This window comes from Aquarana catesbeiana, linkage group LG02 (assembly GCF_042186555.1).
Source record: "Aquarana catesbeiana isolate 2022-GZ linkage group LG02, ASM4218655v1, whole genome shotgun sequence".
Classification (NCBI taxonomy): domain Eukaryota; kingdom Metazoa; phylum Chordata; class Amphibia; order Anura; family Ranidae; genus Aquarana; species Aquarana catesbeiana.
Window position 1 is genome coordinate 107670125 of NC_133325.1, and position 27928 is coordinate 107698052.

Consider the following 27928-nt stretch of genomic DNA (forward strand, 5'->3'; position numbering starts at 1 on the left):
CTGCAAGCACTGGTGTGAACTATGCCATTGTAAACCATATAACCTACTTTCCATGTGTTTTTGATGCAGAAAAAAAACCGCACTGGACTGCATGTGGTGTGAACTGGCCCTATAATCACACTGCACTGCATCAAAAGAGCATGCACTACTTTTGAAAACTTGCTGCAACTGCATTGTATGGTACTTCTGTAATATGTGATCTGGTGCAGGCAAATGCATACCTCCCAACTTTTTGAGATGGGAATGAGGGACACCTGTTGCAAAAGTATATAGGCATAGGACACACCCTTTGAAGAATTATACAAAAAACATATTAGTTAAACCCACAAGTGCTTTTTTTTTTTTTTTTTTAACCTCTACTATTCCTTTATTTTGGCTTCTGAAATGTACAAATGCAGCAATTTAGAAATTGGATGAAAGATTTAGCACTGGGAAACACTTTTTGAAAGATAAAAATGTTCCTTTTTTTATCCAACTATATACACTGAGCAAAATTATAAACACTTTTGTGTTTGCCCCTATTTATTATGAGCTGAACTCAAAGATCTACGACTTTTTCTATGTACACAAAAGGCTTATTTCTCTCAAATATTGTTCACAAATCTGAAATCTGTGTTGCCGAGATAATCCATCCACCTCACAGGTGTGGCATATCAAGATGCTGATTAGACAGCATGATTATTGTACAGGTGTGCCTTAGGCTGGTCACAATAAAAGGCCACTCTAAAATGTGCAGTTTTATCACCACAGCACAATGCCACAGATGTTGCAAGTTTTGAGGGAGAGTGCAATTGGCATGCTGACTGCAGGAATGTCCACCAGAGCTGTTGCCATTTAACCACTTGAGCCCCGGACCATTATGCTGCCTAAGGACCAGAGGTCTTTTTCCAATTTGGCACTGCGTCGCTTTAACTGCTAATTGCGCGGTTATGCAATGCTGTACCCAAACGAAATTTGCGTCCTTTTCTTCCCACAAATAGAGCTTTCTTTTGATGGTATTTGATCACTTCTGCAGTTTTTATTTTTTGCGCTATAAACGGAAAAAGACCGAAAATTTTGAAAAAAAATGATATTTTCTACTTTTTGTTATAAAAAAAATCCAATAAACTCAATTTTAGTCATACATTTAGGCCAAAATGTATTCGGCCACATGTCTTTGGTAAAAAAAATGTCAATAAGCGTATATTTATTGGTTTGCGCAAAAGTTATAGCGTCTACAAACTAGGGTACATTTTCTGGAATTTACACAGCTTTTAGTTTATGACTGCCTATGTCATTTCTTGAGGTGCTAAAATGGCAGGGCAGTACAAAACCCCCCCAAATGACCCCATTTTGGAAAGTAGACACCCCAAGGAAATTGCTGATAGGCATGTTGAACCCATTGAATATTTATTTTTTTTGTCCCAAGTGATTGAATAATGACAAAAAAAAAAAAAAAAAAAAATATTTACAAAAAGTTGTCACTAAATGATATATTGCTCACACAGGCCATGGGCCTATGTGGAATTGCACCCCAAAATATATTCAGCTACTTCTCCTGAGTACGGGGATACCACATGTGTGGGACTTTTTGGGAGCCTAGCCGCGTATGGGACCCCGAAAACCAATCACCGCCTTCAGGATTTCTAAGGGTGTAACTTTTTGATTTCACTCTTCACTGCCTATCACAGTTTCGGAGGCCATGGAATGCCCAGGTGGCACAACCCCCCCCCAAATGACCCCATTTTGGAAAGTAGACACCCCAAGCTATTTGCTGAGAGGCATATTGAGTCCATGGAATATTTTATATTTTGACACAAGTTGCGGGAAAGTGACACTTTTTTTTTTTTTTTTTTTTTTTTTGCACAAAGTTGTCACTAAATGATATATTGCTCACACAGGCCATGGGCCTATGTGGAATTGCACCCCAAAATACATTTAGCTGCTTCTCCTGAGTATGGGGATACCACATGTGTGGGACTTTTTGGGAGCCTAGCCGCGTACGGGGCCCCGAAAACCAATCACCGCCTTCAGCGTTTTTAAGGGCGTGAATTTTTGATTTTACTCTTCACTGCCTAACACCGTTTCGGAGGCCATGGAATGCCCAGGTGGCACAAACCCCCCCCAAATGACCCCATTTTGGAAAGAAGACACCCCAAGCTATTTGCTGAGAGGCATGGTGAGTATTTTGCAGCTCTCATTTGTTTTTGAAAATGAAGAAAGACAAGAAAAAACTTTTTTTTTTTTTCTTTTTTCAAATTTCAAAACTTTGTGACAAAAAGTGAGGTCTGCAAAATACTCACTATACCTCTCAGCAAATAGCTTGGGGTGTCTACTTTCCAAAATGGGGTCATTTGGGGGGGGTTTGTGCCACCTGGGCATTCCATGGCCTCCGAAACTGTGATAGGCAGTGAAGAGTGAAATCAAAAATTCACGCCCCTTAGAAAGCCTGAAGGCGGTGCTTGGTTTTCGGGGTCCCGTACACGGCTAGGCTCCCAAAAAGTCTCACACATGTGGTATCCCCGTACTCAGGAGAAGCAGCAGAATGTATTTTGGGGTGTAATTTCACATATTCCCATGGCATGTTTGAGCAATATATCATTTAGTGACAACTTTGTGCAAAAAAAAAAAAAAAAAAAAAAAAATTTGTCTCTTTCCCGCAACTTGTGTCGCAATATAAAATATTCCATGGACTCGACATGCCTCTCAGCAAATAGCTTGGGGTGTCTACTTTCCAAAATGGGGTCATTTGGGGGGGTTTTGAACTGTCCTGGCATTTTATGCACAACATTTAGAAGCTTATGTCACACATCACCCACTCTTCTAACCACTTGAAGACAAAGCCCTTTCTGACACTTATTTTTTACATGAAAAAGTTTTTTTTTTTTTGCAAGAAAATTACTTTGAACCCCCAAACATTATATATTTTTTTAAAGCAAATGCCCTACAGATTAAAATGGTGGGTGTTTCATTTTTTTTTTTCACACAGTATTTGCGCAGCGATTTTTCAAACGCATTTTTTGGGGAAAAAACACACTTTTTTAAATTTTAATGCACTAAAACACACTATATTGCCCAAATGTTTGATGAAATAAAAAAGATGATCTTAGACCGAGTACATGGATACCAAACATGACATGCTTTACAATTGCGCACAAACGTGCAGTGGCAACAAAATAAATACATTTTTAAAAGCCTTTAAAAGCCTTTACAGGTTACCACTTTAGATCTACAGAGGAGGTCTACTGCAAAAATTACTGCCCTCGATCTGACCTTCGCGGCGATACCTCACATGCATGGTGCAATTGCTGTTTACGTTTGACGACAGACCGCCGCTTGCGTTCGCCTTAGCGCAAGAGCAGGGGGCGACAGGGGTGCTTTTTTTTTTTTTTTTTTTTTTCTTTATTATTTTTTTGCTTTTTTATCTTATTTTTAAACTGTTCCTTTCATTTTTTTTTTTTTTAAATCATTTTTATTGTTATCTCGGGGAATGTAAATATCCCCTATGATAGCAATAGGTAGTGACAGGTACTCTTTTTTGAAAAAATTGGGGTCTATTAGACCCTAGATCTCTCCTCTGCCCTCAAAGCATCTGACCACACCAAGATCGGTGTGATAAAATGCTTCCCCAATTTCCCAATGGCGCTATTTACATCCGGCGAAATCTAAGTCATAAAATGCTCGTAGCTTCCGGTTTCTTAGGCCATAGAGATGTTTGGAGCCACTCTTGTCTCTGATCAGCTCTATGGTCAGCTGGCTGAATCACCGGCTGCATTCTCAGGTTCCGTGTTGAGACAGGAGAGCCAGAGAAAAACACGGAAGACGGTGGGGGGGGGGGGGCATTCCCTCCCACGGCTTGTAAAGGCAGTCTAGAGGCTAATTAGCCGCTAGGATTGCTTTTACATGAAAGCCGACCGCTGGCTGAAAAGAATGATACCAAGATGATACCTAAACCTGCAGGCATCATTCTGGTATAACCACTCAAAGTTGTGAATGGCGTACCTGAAGACAAAAAAATGGTTAACAATAAAGCACAGTAAACAATAAAGTATAAATAATTACATACCTGAAAAACAAACATGATAAAACATAATAACAATAACAATAACAATAACAACACTGCAGAATAGAATACAGTAAAAAAAGAGCAGAACAATAGAGAGAGAGAATAGAGAGAGAGAACAATAAAACGACAACTATTTTTTTTTATTTTATATATATATTTTTTTTTTTTACACTTTTTTTGTAACTAACTTTTATAACTGTAACCGGTTCCAGGTTCGGGTCTCTCAAAATGCGATGGCATCTTGGGAGACCCTGTGAAAGTGTGCCTAGTCTGTGCAATGCTGTACCCTACGCTAATACTCAACTAGTGTATGGTAGCGTTCAAAACATTCACCAATGCAAAGACCAGGATTGTCAGGACAGAAGGGACAATAATAGCGGGTGTCACGCCTATATCCGCGTTTGCTGCAGACACAACATCTTTTTGGGGGGGGTTCGTTGGGTAGGGGTACTCGGGAGCACATAAAAATGCCTCTCATGCAGCCGACTGCATTTCGTTGGGGGATGTGAATGGGGGAAGTACGGGCGCTGCAGAAGCGGTGGGTTCCCAATTAGGATTGGCGAATGCAGCAGGAAGGGCACTATGGGCACGACGGGCCTGTGTTTGTCTTTTTGGTGGCAGCGGGACACTACTTGTGCTTGTCACCTCACCAGCTTGAACTGCACTTATGGGACTCGCCACGTCACCAAGTGTTACTGCAGTGCTGGTTTGACTACGACCGGGGTGTACTAGGCCGCTGGTGCTTGCCAGTTCAATAAAAAGCTTCCAAAAAAACTGTTAGCGATCGCAGGGATCAGGCCTGACTCTGCGAACGCTGCAGTAATGCGTTTAGTGTTTTGTAAGTGACAGTGATCGATCGATACTGCACTTGGGTGGGCTGGACTGGGCCGGGCGGAGGGGCAAAACGCAGGTGCTAGCAGGTATCTGGGTTGATCCCGCTAACACTGCGTTTTTGGGAACCCTAAACTGCTGGGGACGCTAGTATAGATCTGATCTGATCGGATCAGATATTGATCCGTTCAGATACTATACCACTAAAGGAGGCGTATGCTGCGTGCGTGGGTGTTAGCGGTACTGGCGCTAACCTGACGCTGCCTGGGGCCGGTGCTTGCTAGTTCACCAAAATGCTACCAAAAAAACTGTTAGCGATCGCAGGGATCAGGCCTGACTCTGCGAACGCTGCAGTTATGCGTTTAGTGCCTTGTAAGTGTCAGTGATCGATCGATACTGCACTTGGGTGGGCTGGGCTGGGCTGGGCCGGGCGGAGGGGCACAACGCAGGTGCTAGCAGGTATCTGGGCTGATCCCGCTAACACTGCGTTTTTGGGAACCCTAAACTGCTGGGGACGCTAGTATAGATCTGATCGGATCAGATATTGATCCGATCAGATACTATACCACTAAGGGAGGTGTACGGTGCGTGCGTGGGTGTTAGCGGTACTGGCGCTAACCTGACGCTGCCTGGTGCTTGCTTGCCAGTTCACCAAAATGCTACCAAAAAAACTGTTAGCGATCGCAGGGATCAGGCCTGACTCTGCGAACGCTGCAGTTATGCGTTTAGTGTTTTGTAAGTGACAGTGATCGATCGATACTGCACTTGGGTGGACTGGGCGGAGGGGCAAAACGCAGGTGCTAGCGGGTATCTGGGCAGATCCCGCTAACACTGTGTTTTTGGGAACCCTAAACTGCTGGGGACGCTAGTATAGATCTGATCAGATCAGATATTGATCCGATCAGATACTATACCACTAAGGGAGGCGCATGCTGCGTGCGTGGGTGTTAGCGGTACTGGCGCTAATCTGACGCTGCCTGGGGCGACGCATATCACCGCCGGGCGATCAGGGGGCTAAACCTTTATTAGGTAATAAACGGCGGGTGCCCTGACACTATAAAAAATAAACGAACTAACCTGCGTCACCCGTAACGGTTATACGGTGATCAGTGATGAAAGGGTTAACTAGGGGGCAATTAAGGGGTTAAAACATTTATTAGGTAGTATATGGGGGTCCCTGTCACTATAAAACGCTGACGGCGAACCTAAATATTTACCTCACTAACTAGCGTCACCAGCGACACTAATACAGCGATCAGAAAAATGATCGCTTAGCAACACTGGTGACAGGGGGTGATCAAGGGGTTAAAACTTTATTAGGGGGGGTTAGGGGGGTACCCTAGACCTAAAGGGGGGTAATATTCACTGTCCCAACACTGTAACTGTCACAAACTGACACTATGCAGTAATCAGAAAAAAAAAAAAAAAAAACCTGCTGGTGTCAGTTTGTGACAGGGGGGGGGGGGTGATTGGGGGGGGGATCGGGGGGCGATCGGGGGGGGGATCGGGGTGTTTTGTATGCCTGGCATGTTCTACTGTGTGTGTAGTGTGTTGTGCACTCACATTGATGTCTTCTCCCCTCGGCGCTGGAACGGAAAATACCGAGCCGAGGGGAGATGACATCATTTCCTTTGCTGCTGTTTAGCATACAGCAGCAAAGGAGTGTTCCCATTGGCCGGCGGCGATCGCGAGGGGGGGGCCACGAACGGATGGCCTCCCCCTCATCTCGGATCGCCGGGGAACAGAACGGGACCGCTTCGGGCACCGGGGGGGGGTCCGATCGGACCCCCCACCCGCGAGAGGCAAATCACGTACATGTACGTGATTTTGCCTGCCCGTGCCGCCTTGCCGACGTAAATCGGCGTTAGGCGGTCCTTAAGTGGTTAATGTTCATTTCTTTACCATAAGCTATCTCCAAAGACGTTTCAGAGAATTTGGCAGTACATCCAACCATCCTCATAACCGCAGACCACGTGTAACCACACCAGCCCAGGACCTCCACATCCAGCATCTTCACCTCCAAGATCGACAGCTGCTGCAACAATTGGTTTACATAACTAAAGGATTTCTGCACAAACTGTAAGAAACCGTCTCAGGGAAGCCCATCTGCATGCTCATCGTCCTCACCAGGGTCTCAACCTGAAGGCAGTTTGTCATCGTAACGGACTTGAGTGGGCAAATGCTCACATTCAATGGTGTCTGGCACTTTGGAGAGGTGTTCTCTTCATGGATGAATCCCGGTTTTCACTGTACAGGGCAGATGGCAGACAGCATGTATGGCATTGTGTGGGTGAGCGGTTTGCTGATGTCAACGTTGTGGATCGAGTGGCCCATGGTGGCGGTGGGGTTATGGTATGGGCAGACGTATGCTATGGACAATGAACACAGGTGCGTTTTGTTGATGGCATTTTGAATGCACAGAGATACCGTGACGAGATCCTGAGACCCATTGTTGTGCCATTCATCCACGACCATCACTTCATGTTGCAGCATGATAATACACGGCGCCATGTTGCAAGGATCTGTACACAATTCCTGGAAGCTGAAAACATCCCAGTTCTTGCATGGCCAGCATACTCACCAGACATGTCACCCATTGAACATGTTTGGGATGCTCTGGATCGGCATATATGACAGCGTGTTCCAGTTCCTGCCAATATCCAGCAACTTCGCACAGCCATTGATGAGGAATGGACCAACATTCCACAATCAACAACCTGATCAACTCTATGCAAAGGAGATGTGCTGCACTGCGTGAGGCAAATGATGGTCACACCAGATACTGACTGGTTTTCGGACCCCCCCCCCCCCCCAATACAGTAAAACTGCACATTTTAGAGTGGCCTTTTATTGTGGCCAGCCTAAGGCACACCTGTGCAATAATCATGCTGTCTAACCAGCAACTTGATATGCCACACCTGTGAGGTGGATGGATTATCTCGGCAAAGGAGAAGTGCTCACTAACACAGACTTAGACAGATTTGTGAACAATATTTGAGAGAAATAAACCTTTTGTGTACGTAGAAAAAGTCGAAGATGTTTGCGTTCAGCTCATGATAAATGGGGGCAAATACAAAAGTGTTGTGTTTATCATTTTTCTCTGTGTAGATCAGACCAAAATGAGGAGGAAAAAGGGACAGAGGGACTTTGTTCTATATCAGAGACAGTTGGGATATGCAAAGGCACTGTGTTTATGACCTGCATTTGGGTGTTTGTTACGATTGACAAGCTGGAGATCACAACTGCGGTATGATTTGAATGTGGTGTGGGAAATGCTCAGTGATCTGGGGTTTCTCACACAAGCTCCTGGTGTGAATGGGCCCTCAGGACTCTTCAGAACCCACAGCGATGTGTGTGGAGCTTTGCTTTGTGACAATACCAGGCACGGTTTATCCTTTTAATTGTCCTTTAATTATTTTATTTGGAAGGTCACAAAATGACACTTCACTCCAGTCTAGGCCCTAGATATTTCCAGTGCTCTTTGAAAATAGTGTTTATTATAGGTTGGTGGTGGGGCCGGTGTTCTGCCATATAGTGTCCTCGTATCAGATAGTGTCCGCCTCGTACTGCGCAGGCGCAGCGCCTGCGCAGTACGGAGGAGCAGGAGATGCCGAAAATGCCCGAAGTTGATCAGCTGACCATCAGCTGTACACGGCGCTCGGGCACCTGTTAGCGATGGCAGTGTAAGAGGGCCCCTCGCGGGCTCGCTTCGCTCGCCACGCTTCGGGCACGGCCTCGCTGCGCTCGGCAAATATTTATTCTAACTCTATGTCCACTTGGATAGTAGGGAATGATCCTGGACATAGGGTAAGAATAAATGCGCAGGCGCCGTGTACAGCTGACGATCAGCTGTTGAACTTCGGAGACTTTCGGCGTCTCTTTTGTCCTCCGTACTGCGCCTGCGCAGTACAGGGAGGACACTATATGATAGGGGACTGAATTCGATAAGACACCGGTCATTTCTGCACTGGGGCCCCTTGCTGACTGACTTTGTGAGGCTCCCCTACCCGGGGGGGGGGGGGGGGGGACGGACGGACGGTGGACTACGAGGCTGGGGGCGTGTTCTCACAGACCCTCCTATACATCACAGTGGTTAGATCCTCCCCTGACGGACATTGGGACCAGACTAGGGAAGGTGTGATCACTCTCCAGCAGGCGGCGCTGTAATAAGCGGTCTGTGGTGTCGGGGTAATTGTGGCTATAGATGGAGGTGGTGTGTGTGAGGTGATCTCCGCTCCTTTCCATCCTCCGGCACATCCCTGCTCTCCCCGCCCCGTCCTCCCCCCTCCCCCTCTACGATCATAATAGAGGAAGCGGGCGGGGGACAGCATGTCTGAACGGCTCATCAGCTCCTTCGGGAACCTGAGCCTGGACGGACCGCCTCGGCCCCGCCATAGACAGCGACCACCCGCCCCACAGCGCCCCCCTCCGTCCAGGTTCAGCAAGCACATCTACCTCCTGAGGGGGCTGCCGGGCTCCGGGAAGAGCAGTCTGGCCAGGTACGGGGGGGCGGCCTTGTTCCCTCTCCGCACATAGTGAGGGGTACTAAGAGGTGGATTTACTAAAGACTCATAGACTGCACTTGTTACTCCAGAGCTTAGTACATGAGGGAGAGCTCTGCTGATTTCTATCCTCCAATTGTGTGCAAGACATTTTTTTTCTTATTTTCCTTGTATGTGATTCTTTGCAAAGTGAAGCTTCACCTCATTTACTAAGCTCTGGAGCAACTGCATGTGCAAAGTCTATTTGTCTTTAGTAAACCAACTCCCATTGTAATCAGTGGCAGCCGCTGGCCCAGAGCTCCACCCCCAATCCATGCCTCTGCCCCCCCAACCTCCGTGCAGGGGTACCAACCCCATAATCCATGCCTCTGCCCCCTAACCTCCATGCAGGGGTACCAACCCCATAATCCATGCCTCTGCCCCCCCAACCTCCGTGCAGGGGAGCCACCCCCTAATCCATGCGTCCGCCCCCCCTAGCCTGCGTGCAGGGGTACCAACCCCATAATCCATGCCTCTGCCCCCCCAACCTCCGTGCAGGGGAGCCACCCCCTAATCCATGCGTCCGCCCCCCCTAGCCTGCGTGCAGGGGCACCAACCCCATAATCCATGCGCCTTCTCCCCCTAACCTCCATGCAGGGTCACCAACCCCCTAATCCATGCATCAGTCCCCCTAACCCCTATGCAGGGTGCCAGATGCGTGGATTTCAATGGCTTTTTTTTTTTATTTTTAGAAGCACATGATTGGAGCCTGAGGCACTAATTGGCTTCAAAAAAAGGTGGGCTTGTCGCACAGAGCGCAGTGTCCTGAGCTCACCCAGTTGTGTGACAATAGGGAATTAATATTCACTTACGTCTTCGTGATTCTCCTTTTCAGCCAATCAGGAAGCAGGTCCCGAGACCCAATTGGCCAGGGAGTCTTAGGACTCCCGGCCAATCGGGTCTCAGGACCCACTTTCTGTTTGGCCGGGAGGAGAAGCAATGTCTGTTCAGCTGGGAGAAACCCCACTTCATCCCTCGGGTGGAGCGGGGAGCAGCAGCCCTACCCCTCGTCCTCAATCCTCGTCATCTCCTAAGGTAAGGCCACCTTCCTGCCCATCTCCTGCAGGAGGGTGGGGGTGTCAGTGTACGTGAGGGGGGAGGTTTGTTTGCCGCCCCCCAAAATATTGAGCACCAGCCACCACTGATTATTATTAGAGAAAGGTAAACAGTGCTGTGTTGTAACAATGTATCATGATGCCCCTCACCGTCTCCACACCACACACTCCGGTGCATATAAGTTTTTAGCCCACAGCCTGGTGTGAAGCTTTGTTGCAAAACGGCACTGTTTTTTTTTTTTTTTTCTTCATTTCTAACTTTTTGGACAAAATGACACTCCATTCATCTCTTTGTACTACGACACACTGCATCGGGGTGACATGTGTTGCGGTGGGCTGTGTAAGGATGCACCATGTCTGCCTTCTACACAACATACCTGAATACGGCATTGTGATATGACTGGGCACACTCGGAGCATTGGTTTTCTATGTGTCATTGTGCTGAGCCTGTACTGATCACTTCACAGCTTAAAAGAGAAGTATGAGATTTTTTTTTTTCTAATCATTCCTGGATGGATGCAGCATCAGTCCCCCACCGGGCTCTAAGGCTGAGAACTGGGTGATCAAACACCACTGATCGCTCGGTACTCACAGCTCTCTGCACTGCCGCCCCTCGCTCACTAGAAAGCTGGGCGGTGGAGGGGGCGGGAACAGCTGGCTCAGCCTATCAGCGGCTCACGGTGCTGGCCCAGGCCTGTTGGCAGATCCCTACCATATGGTCACGATCTTTCCTGAGCCTCGACCGGCTCTGTGACATCAGCCGACAGCAGGCTTTAGCTCTCTGCTTGAAATCGGTCATAAGAGTGCAGAACGATCTGCAATCCTGTGATCCACAGAAGAAGTACAACCAAATGAGCTTTGGCTGTACTTCTCCATAACAGACATTCTGCGAATAAAGCCTTATGCCGTGTACACACGGGCGGACAATCCGACCGTGTGTGGGCTGCATCGGACTTCCGACTGACTTTAGATTTGGAACCTGCTTCAAATCTTTACGTCATAACTCCGCCGGACTCAGTTCCTAACTGAAAGCCCGTTTGTCTGTATGCTGGTCCGAGGGACCAGATACGACGCAAGGGCAGGGTACTACATCTCGTGCTCGCTGCAATAGGAAAAACACATTTTCCTATTGCGGCGAGCACGAGGGGGAGGCGACGATGTCCCTTAGGTCTGGTATAGATTTTAAGGGGAACCCCCTACGCCGAAAAAACGGTGTGGAGTCCCCCCCACATCCATACCAGACCCCTATCCGAGCATGCAGCCCGGCCGGTCAGGAAAGGGTGTGGGGACGAGCGAGCGCCCCCCCCCCCCCCTCCTGAACTGTACCAGTCCGCATGCCCTCAACATGGGGGGGGTGGGTGCTTTGGGGGAGGGGGGGCACCCTGCGGCCCCCCCCCACCCCAAAGCACCTTGTCCCCATGTTGATGAGGACGAGGGCCTCTTCCCGACAACCCTGGCCGTTGGTTGTCGGGGTCATGCATTCGCTCCAGCGCCGACTGCACATCATTGCTCTGGACTGGCTTCCTGATGGTGACAACGATGCATTTTGCCTCTGGCATGGCTGTGTGTAGGTTCCTGCAGAGGTGCATGTAACAGAATGACAACACAGGAGCCCAACAGCAAGATAGTTGTTACCCCATAACAGGAAGTGTCTGAACAAGGACCATTCTACAAGATCGCTGGGTCTTATTTCCATGGAAGGTGAGTGTACACTCACACTAAAGTGTATATAAAATTTTAGTGAGTGGGTTTAGATCTATTTTATTGTTCAGTGTCTGAAGGAAGTTCTGCTTTGTTGGCAGTAGCACCACGTCCTTCCTGGTATTCTGCTTATTTGTATTCTTTGTGAAGGGTGCTGGCCATCAGTAGACTATAAAGCTGGTATATTTCCTTGTCACATGTGGAAAAATGGTTTCTGCACCAATAAAATGACAACCAACCAGTCGTCTTCATTATTTCTAGGAAGCTGAAGAGAAATTTTCCCACTGCTGTTGTGCTTAGTACAGACGACTATTTCCTAATGGAAGACGGAACCTACATATACAATCCAGATCTACTACAAGATGCACACAGGTGGAATCAGAGGAGAGGTGAGCTACTCATTTGTCTGCAGAAGGTCCAACCATATTCACCAGTCAGTCTGCTGCTGTACAGTAAAATTATACTTCTCTATAGAGTGAACTGGCCGGGGGTTTAAGAACGATAAAAAAATAAAAAAAATGCAACATCTGATTGGAGCCTTTCTGTGTATTAATATGGATGGAGGGGTGCCTGCCTCCTAGAACACAATAGCGGGGCAGCCCCTCTGATTTACAATGTGTGAGATGATAGAGAATATTCCTTAAAGGGGAACTAAAGTCTGCTATACTCCAGCAATGTGACATCCCTCACTGGCTCTGACATTTTTTGAACTTCTTGATTGGCCAGCCCGGGATTTTGTAACGCCCACATATGGGACCTAAAGGCTAAATTCACCTTTTCCAGAAAATAGCCTATACAGCCAAGGGACTCTAGTAGGTATTAAAAAATTGCAGTTTTGTAACCCGTTCATTAACCACTTGCTTACTGGGCACTTTTACCCCCTTCCTGCCCAGGCCAATTTTCAGTGCTGTCGCAGTTTGAATGACAATTGCGTGGTCATGCAACACTGTACAAATGAAATTTGTGTCTTTTTTTTTTTTTTTTTTTTTTTTTTACACAAATAGTTTTATTTTGGTGGTATTTAATCACCACTAGAATTTTTTTTTTATTTTTTGCTAATTAAATGAAAAAAGAACAAACATTTTTGGGAAAAAAAAAAACACAAAACTTTTTCATAGTTTGTTATAAAATTTTGCAAACAGGTAATTTCTCTGCTACACTGAGGGGCACTGATATGCTGCACTGATATGCTGCACTGATGGGCACTGATATGCTGCACTGATGGGCACTGATAAGGCGGCACTGATGAGGAGGCATTGGTAGGTGGCGCTGATTGGCAGCACTGGTGGGACTGCATTGATAATCTGTGCCCTGATTATTAGTGTACGTGTCCCTTTTACACAAGCCGGTTATCGGCTCTCCTCACGCTAATGGAATGCCGATATCCGGCTTCTGTTTACATCCTGATCAGCTGTGATTGGACACAGCTGATCACGTGGTAAAGAGCCGCTGATTGGCTCATTACATCAATCTGTGATCAGCAGGCGGGCACGATCACGGGAGAACGTCGGTTTACTTTAACTGCTGTTTTGTCTGGACAACGTATTCTGTTAAAGTGGTTGTAAAGCCACTTTATTTTATTCCTAGAATCCCGTGTTAGGTAAAGTTTTATGTGCCCCAGTGTATGTGCTTTAAAATATATAGCTTCATACCTTGTTTCAGAGCGCCGCTCGGTGCTCACATGACCGCCCGCTGATCTCCTTCCCTAATCTGAGAACTACAGCATGAGGGGCAGGGAATCCCCCGCTATTGTCAGCCGGGAGGAGAGAATGAGACCGGCGGGAGGTCACATGAGCGGCGCTCTGAAATAAGGTATGAACTATGAAGCTGCATATTTTTTATAAAGCACATAGATTAATCTAACACAGGGGATTCTAGGAATAAGACAAAGTTATTTTAGCAGTAGGAGGGGAGGGGCGAGGAGCAGATTGGCACTGAGACTAGCTGGCAGGGAGAGGCGAGACAGTGGGCTGATGGAGGCACGTAAACAGAGCACAGTATCCTGGATCAGCCATGATAAACATGGGTGGTTAGTTTACAGAGGGGAGGGCAGGATCAGCCAGGTATTTTAGATTATAGAAAGGGAAAAATTACACAGCAAAAGCACTGCGGTTCTGTTCTTGCTTTAAATGGAACAGGATCAATTTTCTTTTTTTTTTTTTTTAGAGTTACAACCGATTTAAGTAGGGTATACGTGGACCGATAATCGGCCGGTTCAGCAGGAACTGGCTGAATTTTGGTCCATGTGTACCGCTGCCTGTTAAACAGAAGCCATTTATTAGACCAGCTTCTGATGAAGGTCATCCTCAAACCAGCATTCGATCGGCACTGGCAGCCAATAGCTGCAGCACTGATCTGTGTATTCTGACAGGGAGGGGGCAGCTACCGCTATCGGAATACAATTCAACAGCGAGAGATTCCTGCATCTACGTTGTTTTGATGCAGGGATCTGTCAGGTTTTTTTTTTTTCACTTGGCCCACTGCTTGAATGAAAAAAAAAAAAAAAAAAAAAAACTGAACAGGCTTTAGAGGGTTGAGACAAACTATTTAACACTGACAGGGATGATTACACTGATCAGCTGCTAGGTTATGTAAAACTTTTATAAGCAGTTACAGGTTTTTCCTTTAGGAATAAAGTGTTAGCTGGAGTTCATCTTTATTTGTTGGTCTAGACCAGTGATGGTGAACCTTGGCACCCCAGATGTTTTGGAACTACATTTCCCATAATGCTCATGCATTCTGCAGTGTAGTTGAGCACCATAGGAAATGTAGTTCCAAAACATCTGGGGTGCCAAGGTTCACCATCACTGGTCTAGTCTAACACCCCCCTCCCCCAAGACTGGCAATGCTGCTGTGCAGAGGTGTCTGCTGTACTACTTCATCCAGAATGCAGACAGCCTAAGGACTCATTTTACACCGGCTACAGTCAGGTGCAATATTTTTTTTTTTTTTTTTTTTTTTCAGGTGCAATATTTAAATGCAGCATAACCCGAGTACTAACACATATGTGAAAAAAATGAATGTATTCCAACGAGCCTAGCACCACTGCAGTGTTTTTATGTGCGTTTTTTAAAAAAAAAAAGGACAGCATGCTGCATTCTTTCTTACCAGAATGCACCAAAATGCACATGAATGTGTGAAAATGTGTAAAGAAAATAAATTGAAATAAATGAGAAAAATATTTAAAGAAAATGCTCTGCAAACATGCTGAAAATGCTTGTAAACGCACTGACAACGGGCATAAACGTGCCTACAGAAACTCATAATAAACACAGATTGTGGGGTGAATGAGCTATAAGACAGGCATTGTGTTAATGGCTGGATCACAAACTAAAATAAAGGGGAAAAAAAAAAAAAAATCGAAACCCCCCCCATAAAAAAAAATAAAAAAAACGAATGCAGCCACCAGATCTAAGGATTGGTAAGCTGCAATATAATACATTTCTTTTTTTTTAGATTTAATACTTCTATTTTATTGTCATACCTATAGGCCATATGGGTTCCTTTGGAAGACTGTCTGAAAAACTGAACTGAAAAAGGTCATTTCACTCAGGTCAGAGTTAAATATGGCATGAACTTTTGCCTTAAAATAAAACGTTATTTATCTCCAAAAGTAGCCAATTCACTAAAAGGGTTTCTTAACAAATGTGTTAAATATTTATGTTTTGCAATATTTAGTACTTATATTTTTTAAAGTTTTTTTCACAGGCTAACACTGCAGCAGAGGGATATTTTTCTATGAATAAAGACACACGGTAGTATTGTGAAGTAATGAAAACACTGTAGTGTGATTTAATTTACAGAACAATCTCACTCTAGCACAATGATACAATCCTGAGCTAAGAGCAGAACTGATACGTTGTTTTCTTCTAATTCACTGTCCAGTACAGAGCTCCCCTCATTGTTATTTTCTACATGTAAATTAAGATTTCTTGTACCATGAGATAAATATTAAATTTTGTTTTTTTGTTTGTTTTTTTGGGGGGGATTGACAGATCTATCTCCAATTATTTATTTATTTTTTTTTAATTTTTGTATTTTCCTCACGTTTGCTGAATTTGCAGTATTTTCTTCAAATTTGATATTTTACTTTGATGAATTGAATTTCCTATGTGTTCCAAAAGCTATCCCGTTAGTAATCCCTATGTCCTGCTGCCTTGTATGCCTGCTAGGATACAAAAAACGTTCGTTTTCACCCCTGTAATTCTGGGAGTTAGTGGTCAGCGGTTTTGCATTCTAGAAACAAGGTAAGATATGGGGATTGCTTACTGAAAGTTTTTCAGCCAGGCTTCTGGGGTAGGCCAAATGGTCTATAGTATGACAGTAACGTTAATGGACATTTTACAAAGCTCCACGTTTTTAAGGTCTGGGGCCACTTGACTACAAAGGATACAGTATTTTCTGGAAAAGGTGAATTTGGCTTTCAGGCTCGGTTCATGTATAGGCTCTTTTGTGGACCGCGTTTGCTCAGGCACAGCAGCCAGTCCATTTAACATGGTTTCCTATGGATGTAGTGTACATCTGTGCATTTTATAGGAAGTGGGACTTGTTTTTGGTTCCATAGACTTTAATGGATTAAAAGCATGTATTGAAAAACACAAAATGCACCTGCAACCTGCATAAGTGTGAATTAGGCCTAAAGGCTCCTTTTTTCTTCAGAGCTCAGACTTGCTTTCTGACTTGATTCTCTAGTTCTGACTACAGATGATAAAAGTTGGGGTCTATTTTATAGACATTTTCATACAAGAGTTGCACAGTTTTCACCCAGGAGTCACATATTTTTCCAACTGAATCAAATTTAGAAAAATGTGTGAGCCCACATTCACATCGGGCCGTATTGAAATGCGATTTGACGTGTTAAATGTCAAATCGCCGCCTATTGCTGGCCACTGCACCGTCCGAATCGGTGTGACGCTGCACCAGTTCCCAAATGTAGTTCCTGCACTACTTTTGGCGACTTCGGGGGTGATTTCGATAGACCTCTGTGCAGGAACCCACAGCGATGTCTCTGAAATCGCCCCCAAAGTCAGTTTGAAATCGTGCAAATTCACTTGAACTCGCACAATTTCAAACCCGCTTTCAGTGTGAGCCCCAGGCTGAATCTTGCACTTGCCAAGCATGGGAAGCTGCATCGCATCTAGCAGGTGAAGTCCTGGTAGCTATGTAGAGCCAGAATGTGTGAATAAGGGTACAGACCCAGGGCCTGTGGAGTAATGGACCTGGTTCTGATTGCCTTTCTTCAACATTGTGGAAGAAACCTTTGCGTAAAGCTTGTTGAGGAATTTGGGGATGTGATATTATTGGCTTAGTAGCTGAAAACCTTGTTGTTGGAAACAGTTTGTGATGGAGGATTTATGAGCAAAATGAATCACTCAATCTGTGTGGTGATTAATGAAAGCTGTAATTCTATTTCCGGCTATATGGAGTCACAAAGCTTTCTAGCAGGGTGAGCAAGAGGTTGTATAAAAAAATATTGGGGTTTATCTACTAAAACTGGAGAGTGCTAAACCTGGTGCAGCCCTGCATAGAAACCAATCGGCTTCCAGTTTTTTTTTGGTCAAAGCTTAATTGAACAAGCTGAAGTTAGAACCTGATTGGCTACCATGCACAGCTGCACCAGATTTTGCACTCTCCAGTAAATCGACCCCAGTGTGTTGGATTCAGCAGAGGCGTCCCATGCAAAGATCCTCAAATTGAAGGATACTCTGTATTGCCAATGCACACAAACTTTAATGGCATCCCAGTCTTAGTCCGTAGGATAAGTATTCAGTTGGCACACCCTTTGCAGCTATAACCACTTCGATTCTTTTAGGAAGGCTGTCCACAAGGTTTAGGAGTGTGCCTATGGGAAGGTTTGACCATTTTTCCAGAAGTGCATTTGTGAGATCAGGCACTGATGTTGGATGAGAAGGCCTGGCTCATAGTCTCCGCTCTTATTCATCCCAAGGGTGTTCTATTGGGTTGACATCAGGATTCTGTGCAGGCCAGTCAAGTTCCTCCACCCCAAACTTGCTTATTCATGTCTTTATGGATCTTGCTTTGTGCACTGGTGCGCAGTCATGTTGGAACAAGAAGGGGCCATCCCCAAATTGTTCCCATAAAGTTGGGAGCATGAAATTGTCCAAAATGTCTTGGTATGCTGATGCCTTATGAGTTCCCTTCACTGGAACTAAGGGGCCATGCCCAACTCCTAAAAAACAACCCCACACCATAATCCCCCCTCCACCAAACTTTACACTTGGCACAATGCAGACAGGCAAGTACTGGTGACTGCCAAACCCAGACACGTCCATCGGATTGCCAGACAGAGAAGTGTGATTCATCATTCCAAAGAGCACATCTCCTCCACTGCTCTAGAGTGGTGTCCGTGTGCTTTACACCACTGCATCCAACGCTTTGCATTGCACTTGGGGATGTAAGGCTTGGATGCAGCAACTCGGCCATGGAAGCCCATTCCATGAAGCTCTCTACACACTGTTGTGCTAATCTGAAGGCCACATGAAGTTTGGAGGTCTGTAGCTATTGACTTTGCAGACAGTTGGCGACTTCTGTGCACTATGAGCTTCAGCATGCGCTGACCACGCTCTCTCATTTTACTGTCTGAGAAGCTGGTTATGGCATGGGATAGCTCTCAGAAATTGTGTGAGTCGATATCCAATGGTGGGTAAGTCAGACTTTTAATATCTGTATGGTCCATCCAGCCAGTCTGAGTAAAAAGTGTAGAAGGTGCAATCGGCTTCCAGTTTTTTTTTTTTGTCAAATCTTGATTGAAGAAGCTGAAGTTAGAAGCTGATTGGTTTCTATGCACCTGATTTTGCACTCTTCAGTTTTAGCAAATCAACCCCAGTGTCACTATAATGACTCAGAAAGTAATGAAAACGGATTAGCACTTTCCTCTTTTTAGAGTAAACCCACCATTGATGGCTTTGCTATGAAAATTAAAAAATGATGTTCTTGGCTGTTTTGTTGACCCTTTGGCTTCAATGCTTTCTTAGGCCTCTTTCACACGGGGCAGATCAGTCATGATCCGCCCCGTGAACATCCGCTTGCTCAGCGGGGATAGCTCCGCCGATCCCCGCTGAGCAGGAAGATGACAGGTGCATCGCTGCACACTGTGCAGCGACGGACCTGTCAGAGCGCCGCTCTCCCCTATGGGGGGATCGGATGATGACGGTCCGTAGTGTCCGTCGTCATCCGATCCGATCCGAAAACGGAGGAAAAAGTAGGTTTTTCCTCCGTTACACTTTTCGGATCGGAGCGGGTCGGATGTCAGCGGACATGTCACCGCTGACATCCGACGCTCCATAGGGATGACTGTATGTCCGTTTTTCATCCGAAAACGGATGGATGAAAAACGGACATACGGATCATCCGTGTGAAAGAGGCCTAAAGCTGGCAATACATTATACAATTGTCTTCTGATTGCATACAAATTGAAAGTGTTTTAGGTTTGACCTATTATATGGTTTTGGTAAATCTAGATCACAAACCTGGGAAAAGAATCATAGAAAAGTCAGATTTCCTCATCTGCATTGTGTTTTTTTTTTTTTTTGTTAGTAAAATAAGAGGGATTGTTTTGTCACAATTCCAGGCTTCACCAACTTTTGGCAGTGCAGATTAAACCTTGTGAAGAAAGGAAGTCGCAGGAAGAGGAAATCTGAATCCCGACAGTAATTCTATAAAGCGGAATACTTGTTATATGTGTACGCAGGGACTCATTTATAACCTAATGCATGGCCCATTGCAGCAAGATTCTTATTGTCATTTTCTAGAAAATTAATATCTGATTATTTGTTTCAACTTTAATTCAAGATTGTTGTTTCATTGGGACAGTAGGTAGTACAATAATAACTATTTTTGCTTTAATGATTGTTCTGGAATGGATCGTTATGTTGCTGTAACTAATAACTACCAGAGGCTTTTCTCTCTACAGCACGCAAGGCAATGACCAGGGGAAAGACCCCAATTATCATCGATAATACCAACATCCTGGCTTGGCACATGAAGCCGTATGCGGTTATGGTAAGTACATTCTGGCTTGGCTTAGGGGACATGGAGCAGTTACATATAGACATATCCCATTTTTAGTGCAGATGATATTATATAGGTAAATGGAATGATCTTAAAGCAGAGTTCCAGTCTCAAAAAAACATTTTTTTTAAATCTGCAGCAAATAATGTAGCTGCTGATTTTTAATATCCCAGGTCCCAGGAGGGGCCGATGCAGATGTGGAAATGATGTACCGTGCCGCAGCCATGTTAGGTGGAAAGTACACCTTGAAAACACTAGAAATGGTACAAAACAAATAGGAAAAAAAAAAAAAAAATCTATGTACAAAAATGAGGGGGGGGGGGTTGGTCTTTTGTTCTAGACCCAGTTGTATTTTTGCCTGGAACTCCGGGGGACACCAGTGGGCACATTTTCTGAGTATTTCAGTAGCTGTCCAGCACACAGATGATCGATAATCAGCTACTGAAATCAGGGGTGAATGGTGAATACATATAGTTAGGGTGTTTTGTGTATAGTGGGGTTTACTTCACAGTGGATTAATAATAATTCATGGGCACAAGAAATATATGGCTGTCAAACTGCTTCATGACCAATTATCAGAAACGTAGATCATAACGCATCCCTTCACTGTAGATATATCATTGGTCAATGTTTACATGTTTATTGCCATCTGTGTGGTCTTCTCGGAATGTACTCTGGGTACAGAAAACAATGCAATTCTGGTTCTAAGATTCTAAATCTCCCCAACTCTATCGGGAAAAAAAAAAAAAATTAAATTGCATTTAAAGGCTAACATTTTTCACATCCTTGCTTGTCTTCAGGCACTGGAGAATGCATATCAGGTCATATTTCTGGAGCCCGACACACACTGGAAGTTCAATGTCAAGGAATTAACAAGGTATATTTTTCATCTCAATTCTTTATTCTAGAGCAGAACGGCTATAAAGGATGGGAGTACTGGTATCCTTTCAGGCTAGCTTCTCTGGCCTAATGTAACCCACTACCCCTCTTCCCAAAATGAAGACTTACCATCATCTGATGTCCCACGCCCGTCTCTTGCTGGTATAGGTCCAGGAAGGGGAGCTAAATGTTTAGCTGCTTGCCGACCGTCTGCTGCAGTTATACTGCGGCAGAATGGCACAGGCAGGCGAATCACTGTCATGGTACATCGGTGCGCGCCCCCTGCTCGCCCACGGAGCCGATGCGAGTGCCCGGCGGTCTCTATCTCACGCGATTGCTCGGGGCACACGGACAACCCGGAACTGTGTGTAAACACACAGTTTCTGGTCCTCTGAGGGGAGAACTGACAGATCCTCTGTTCATACAGAGTATGAACAGGCGATGTGTTAGTTTCCCTGCAAAGTCCCCATCCCCCTTCAGTTAGAACACTTCCTAGGACACACATTAACACCTTCACTGCCAGTGACATTTTTACAGTAATCAATGCATTTTTAATCGCACTGCCAATAGTCCCAAAAATGTGTCAAAATTGTCTGACGTGTCTGCCATAATGTCACAGTCACGATAAAAATCGCTGATCGCCACCATTACTAGTAAAAAAAAAAAAAAATTATTAATAAAAATGCCATAAAACTATCTTCTATTTTGTAGACGCTATAACTTTTGCGCAAACAAATCAATATGCGCTTATTGCGACTTTTTTTTTTTTTTTACCAAAAATATGTAGAAGAATACGTATCGGCCTAAACTGAGGGAAAAAAATGTTTTTTTTAATATATTTTTGGGGGATATTTATTATAGCAAAAAGTAAAAAATATTGTTTTTTTTCAAAATTTTTTTGTTTATAGCGCAAAAAATAAAACCCGTAGAGGTGATCAAATACCACCAAAAGAAAGCTCTATTTGTGGGAAAAAAAAGGACGTCGATTTTGTTTGGAAGCCACGTCGCACGACCGCGCGATTGTCAGTTAAAGCGACCCAGTGCCGAATTGCAAAAAGTGCTCTGGTCTTTTGCCAGTCAATTGGTCGGGGCTGAAGCGGTTAAAGGCCAGGTTCACTTTTTTTTTTTTTTTTTCTAAATTCCAGCTCCCCTATGCACCAATTTAGCATTCATGCACTTTTTTTGCAAAAATATCAAAGCTTTCCATAAAATCGACAGACACGTACCTTACTGTTCTCCATCCATGATTCCAAATGTATCTAATAGTTCTGTCTTACATCCTTACAGACTTTAGGTCATGACACAGGAAGGAGTTGACCGGCTGACCTCATTAGCACACACCCTGCATCATCCACCCTCCCAGCTGCATGTTTTTTTAAATGTAATCAATCAGTGATCACCCTTCTCACAATCAGATTGTATAGTGTATGGCCATCTTTATACAAGTACATAGAAGGGAGTGGACAGAAACACTCAGCTGTCACGCCTGTTCACATTTCTGCATAGCGGGAACTCGCATTCCCACATGGGGGGGGGTGTTTTGGAGCATTTTCGCTCATCACACACGCAGCCCATCCACCTGAATGGGTGGCCCTACACGCAGCAATCGCCCCAAAGAAGCTTCAGACCTTTTTTTAGAGCAGAGCTTGGTGCATTTTTTTTACTGCGATTTTTGGTGCAGTGCATTTCTGAAATGCAAGGGAATGCACAGATGTGAATGGAGCCTCCTTGGCCTTGTGTTATCACACTGATTTCACTTTTAGGCCCCATTCACATCGAGCATAGTGGGAAGTGAACGTTTTGTGTCACGTGTTTCCTGTGACATGCATAGGGCAGGCTGTTGATTTAAATGGGCTGTGCTATATGTGGCTTATGGGACATGTTGGCGTTTTGTGGGTTGCGTGTTTTTTACTGTTTTTTGTGGGTTCTGTGTTTTCTCACATGCCAAAATGTGTTTGCTTCTGTGTTTGGTGTGCCATTACCAATTAATGGCACTGAAAGTGCAACTAGTAACTTTAGGTGTATAAAGGTGGCCATACACTATACAATCTGATTGTCCAATCTCCTTTAGATTTACCAAATTTATATAATAGGAAGAAACACCTATCTAGCCAATCACTCTGTATCCAATCAGGCAGGACCTTGCACTACATAATTGATGGCAGATCTAAAGGAGATTGTGTAGTGTATGGCCACCTTTATACACCTAAAACTACTAGTTGCACTTTCAGTTCCATTAATTAACAACACACCAAACACACGTGTTGGCATGTGAAAAAACAAATGCTGCAAAATGCACAGTAAAAAAACATATAGCACAGCCCATTTAAATCAGCAGGTTGCCCTATGCGTATCAAAGGAAAAACAAGACACAAAACGTTCACTCCCGTCTATGCTAGATGTGAATGGGTCCTGAAGTGAAATTGGTGTGATAACACAAGGACAATGAGGCTCCAGTCACATCTGTGCGTTAATTTGCATTTCAGAAATGCAATGCACCGAAACTTGCCGTAAAAAACACACCAAGCTCCGCTCTAAAAAAAAAAAAAAAAAAAAAAAAAAAAAAAAGGTCTGATGCTTCTTTGGGGCGATAGCTGTGTGTAGGGCCACCCATTCAGGTGGATGGGCTGCCCTATGTGTGCTGAGTGAAAATGCTCCAAAAAACCTCACCACCTCGCTAAAAAAACAAAAATGCATGTGGGAATGGGAGTTCCCGCAATGCAGAGATGTAAAATGGGGCTTGGCAGCTGAGTGTTTCTGTCCACTATGTAATCTGATTGTGTATTTAGTGAGAAGGGTCATCACTGATTGATTGCATTTCATTTAACCACTTCAGACCCAGAAGGATTTACCCCCTTCCTGCAATACAACGCTTTAACTGACAATTGTGCGATGTTGTACCCAAACAAAATTGACGTCCTTTTTTTCCCCACAAGTAGAACTTTCTTTTGGTGGTATTTAGTCACCTCTGTGGTTTTTGAGGTGATCAAATACCACCAAAAGAAAGCTCTATTTGTGGGGGGGGAGGATGTCAATTTTGTTTGGGTACAACGTCGTACGACCGCACAATTGACAGTTAAAGCGTCGCATCTCAAAAAAGGGCTTGGTCGGGAAGGGGGGTAAATTCTTCCGGGACTGCAGTGGTTAAAGGGGAAATCCAGAAAGAAACAAAGTTGCCAGTAAATTTATGGAATGTAAAGGCCATAAAGCATAGCTGTCAATCATCATCCAGTTTACAGTAGTGAAAGATGAAGTTCTTTTGCTGCAGACTGCTGCACTTTGAACACAAACATTGCTCTTTATGGTCTCTGAATAAACAGTGGCTCAATAAATGAGATTTAACTGTTTGGAACCCAATCACTGGGCATGAGAGCCTACCCTGCATGAGATAATACGCCTTCTCCAGCACACTCCCAGGTATGCTTGTTGTCAGACAATTATTAAACCGTATTTAAGAAAAAAGAAAAACTGGTCCCCCAGTAGGTAATGACATAATGTGCTAGTATGCAATGTATACTAGTACAATATGACAGACTTGTCTGAAAAACTGAACCCATCTGGGCACGCTGCCACCACCACTAAGATGGATTCCAACTTCACCCGGTATTCCTTCCGTTTGAATAGCTGAGCTGTGATGAGATCGCTCCCGCACATGCATGGGCGTCACCGTTGTGGCACAGCTCACTCAGTGGACTGCATACTCCAGTCCCTTGAGAGTGCAGTGCACATGCGCTAATGACGTCACTGGCTGCTACATATGTAAATATCTCCTGAACAGTGCATATTTAGGAGATATTCACTGTACCTACAGGTAAGCCTTATTATAGTCTTACCTACAGGTATAAGATAAAAAGCGGAGATTACTACTGCTTTAAACCCAACCACACTAACTTTAGATTGTGGGGGGAAGGGCATTATAAAAAGAAAAGAGAAAGTTTAGACTTAAAATAGTTGTACTGATATGAGGGGGACTAGTATTTAATGCTGTAGTTAAATGTTAAGCTCTTACCAATGTATTTGTCCCAGAATGGTCCAAATGTTTACTGTTTCATTAAGACATTCCTAAATAAAAAAAAAATAATTAAAAAAATAGTCCAAAAATGATCTCTACCTGTAATTGTAGGAGGAATAGCCATGGTGTTCCCAGAGAGAAGATCCAACGGATGAAAGATGTCTATGAGCACAATGTCACTTTCCGTAGCGTCCTTCATGCAGAGAAGCAATCTTAAACTGGAAAATGCTGCTGACAGGAGGAACAACTCCCCCCAGAGGGACATCTATAGGCCAGAGAACTTTATCTCTATAGGTGTGGAGTAACTACACATCCCAGCATTTATGAGAGTCTTACACAGTGCTGTCCTTCAAAAGGTAACGGCCAAATGGCATTCTTCATGCAGGGTACAAAGTATTGAGAAAGGTGTAGCATGAGCACTATTCTGGTTAAAGTGGTTATGGCCAGCTGAATATATACAATTTTAAATTCACTTTATCTTACATTAATTGGCTTCATGAACACAAGTTCACCTGCTTTCACCCCCCACAGCCTTGTGGGACACATCACAGGTCCCAGAAGACTGCGGGACAATTCATAAGGTGCGGAGCAGCTCATGCATGTTTCCAATAGTTAAGCTGGTGGTGCCTGGACTCGCTCAGGTGAGGAAAGTACTGGATCCCTCAACAGGTAAGTGTCCTTATATTAAGTCAGCAGCTACAGTATTTGTAACTTCTGACTTTTGATTTTTTTTTTTGGTGGGGGGGAGAGACTGTAGCCTCTTTAAGCTACAAATCAGACCCGTTTAAGTTCCCCAAGCTACAGTCTTTTTGTGGGTCAGAGATTTAAAAAGAAAATGGCTGTAACGTAAACATATGACATTTTAAGGCATAATGTGATCACACCTATGGCTGTGGTAGAAATTGAATAAAAAAAGAGAAGCCAGTGTAGCACAATAGCCAGGCACCTACCATTTTCATTGATCAGCAACAGCAGCCCCTTATCTCTCCATCTCATGGCAAGTTTCCTTTTGTACTTGGTAAGTGCCTGCATGTATTGTTCTTTTATTTACAAAGCACCCAAATTACCCAAACCTGGGAACACTATGCAGCTAGGGCCCAGACCACTCCATGGAGTACAGATGCCTGCAACTTTCTGTCCTCCTGACTCACGTTTGTTTGTGAACATGCCCTATCACAAGACCCTAACCAAACTATATCAATTTTGCCAAGCGCTATCATGTGTGGACTAACAAGACTTGATTACTGTTAAAGAGATTTTCTGAAATGTCTTTATGGTTGCTTCAATATGTAGTTCATCACTGAGCCATGCTAGGATTTGTAGTTGCTTATAAGCTGGCGATTTCCATGCTGACCATCTATTACAGGTATATAAACACATAAACATGTCCCCAATTCTCATTATGACCCCATCTCCTACAAATGATTTTAGAACTGCTTCTAAATTGTTAGAATTAAGCTTGATAAAAATGAGAGGCATTATGAGAAATAATTGTTATTTTGTGAATGGAGTCTGTAGCGTCTTATAAGGTCTCATCACACATGTGGCAATGTGTTAGTTCCCTTTCATGTGGCAGACCTATAGAGCTCACTATCATAGCTGGAGCTCAAAACTAATGTCTGAAATTTGCCTAATAGCTGGCTAGGCACTGGCAGAAATACCTACCACCCATCATCCTACCACCAGTTATTTTAAGTCCATAGTCTTACAAGCAATGGATTCACAATTAGGGCCAGAGTCCTACTAGAGGCTTGAGAGCACCTGAGATGCCTGCAACCCTGGGAGACCGTAAAATATTCCTAATGGCTTTAACTCAAATGTAATTCAGCAATAGTCAGTTAATGACAACACCTCCTTTAATCCAGTCTGGGATGAAGATAATTTTGAAGCTTTTGCTCTAAGAGGCGGGTATATTCATGGAAAAAAATGCAGAGAGATTTTTCCTGTGAACCTTTTTTTTTTTTTTTTTTACTCCTGTCTCTTTTAAAAAAAAAATATCCGATCACTTTTCTTGCTGTCACAAGGAATGTAAACATCCCTTGTGACAGTAATAGGTGGGGACAGGTACTCTTTATGGGGGGTTTCTGGGGTGTAAAAGACCCCAAATCCCTCCTTTGCACTCAAAAGTATTCAAAACGCCAAACTTGCCGTTTTGGAATACTGTGGATTTTTTTTTAAATCGGTGCCATTGGCAACTGAGTAAACTAGAAGTGACATCGCTTCTGGGTTACTACAGCCAAGACCTGATCAAAGCTGATTCCAGGTTTGTTCAGGATGCCAGCCAGCAAGCTTCACCATTTTGCAGGAAGTGGTTAAATAAGTAATCATTTCCTATGCCTATCAGCTCCATCTAGTGGCTATAATGCAGCATTTTTTGACAGTCTATTCTGTATGAATGGGAAAAAAAAATGTTAAAGCTGCAGAGAAAATAGCCTAACGTTTTATCCTTTGCACCTATTCAAACAGAAGGAATGTACGTATACGGTAGTTTCAAAGGACAAAAAACCCTGCACATTTTTTTTATAACTATACCCCCAAAGTGTTATTTTGTGCAGCATGTACTAATCTGACAACACAAAACTACTTATACATTCTCTCTTTGCACTTAACTTTCTTTTTTATCTTTTAACAATGATGTTCATCTTTTTAAAATAAAAATCTATTTGTTTAAAAAAAAAAAAAACATTTCTAATTAACAGATTTATATATTTGTATTTGTTGTAAGACTTACCTGCAAATTCTGTAGTTTGTACAGGCATCTGAAAATCATTAAATACCGTATTTATCGGCTTATAACATGCACCTTCATTATAAAAAGGAAGTTTCAGGAAAA

The 27928-nt window shown here is 44.0% G+C and overlaps 1 protein-coding gene across 1 annotated transcript; it reads left to right on the top strand.

The window, feature by feature from the left end:
- Window positions 1-9130: 9130 nt before the first annotated feature.
- On the top strand, window positions 9131-27891 carry N4BP2L1 (NEDD4 binding protein 2 like 1). The gene is made up of 5 exons (XM_073613345.1): window positions 9131-9375; window positions 12435-12562; window positions 20107-20195; window positions 21005-21081; window positions 25207-27891. The coding sequence occupies exons 1-5, from the start codon at window positions 9206-9208 to the stop codon at window positions 25310-25312; spliced, it is 570 nt and encodes a 189-aa protein (XP_073469446.1). The 5' UTR covers window positions 9131-9205; the 3' UTR covers window positions 25313-27891.
- Window positions 27892-27928: the final 37 nt, after the last annotated feature.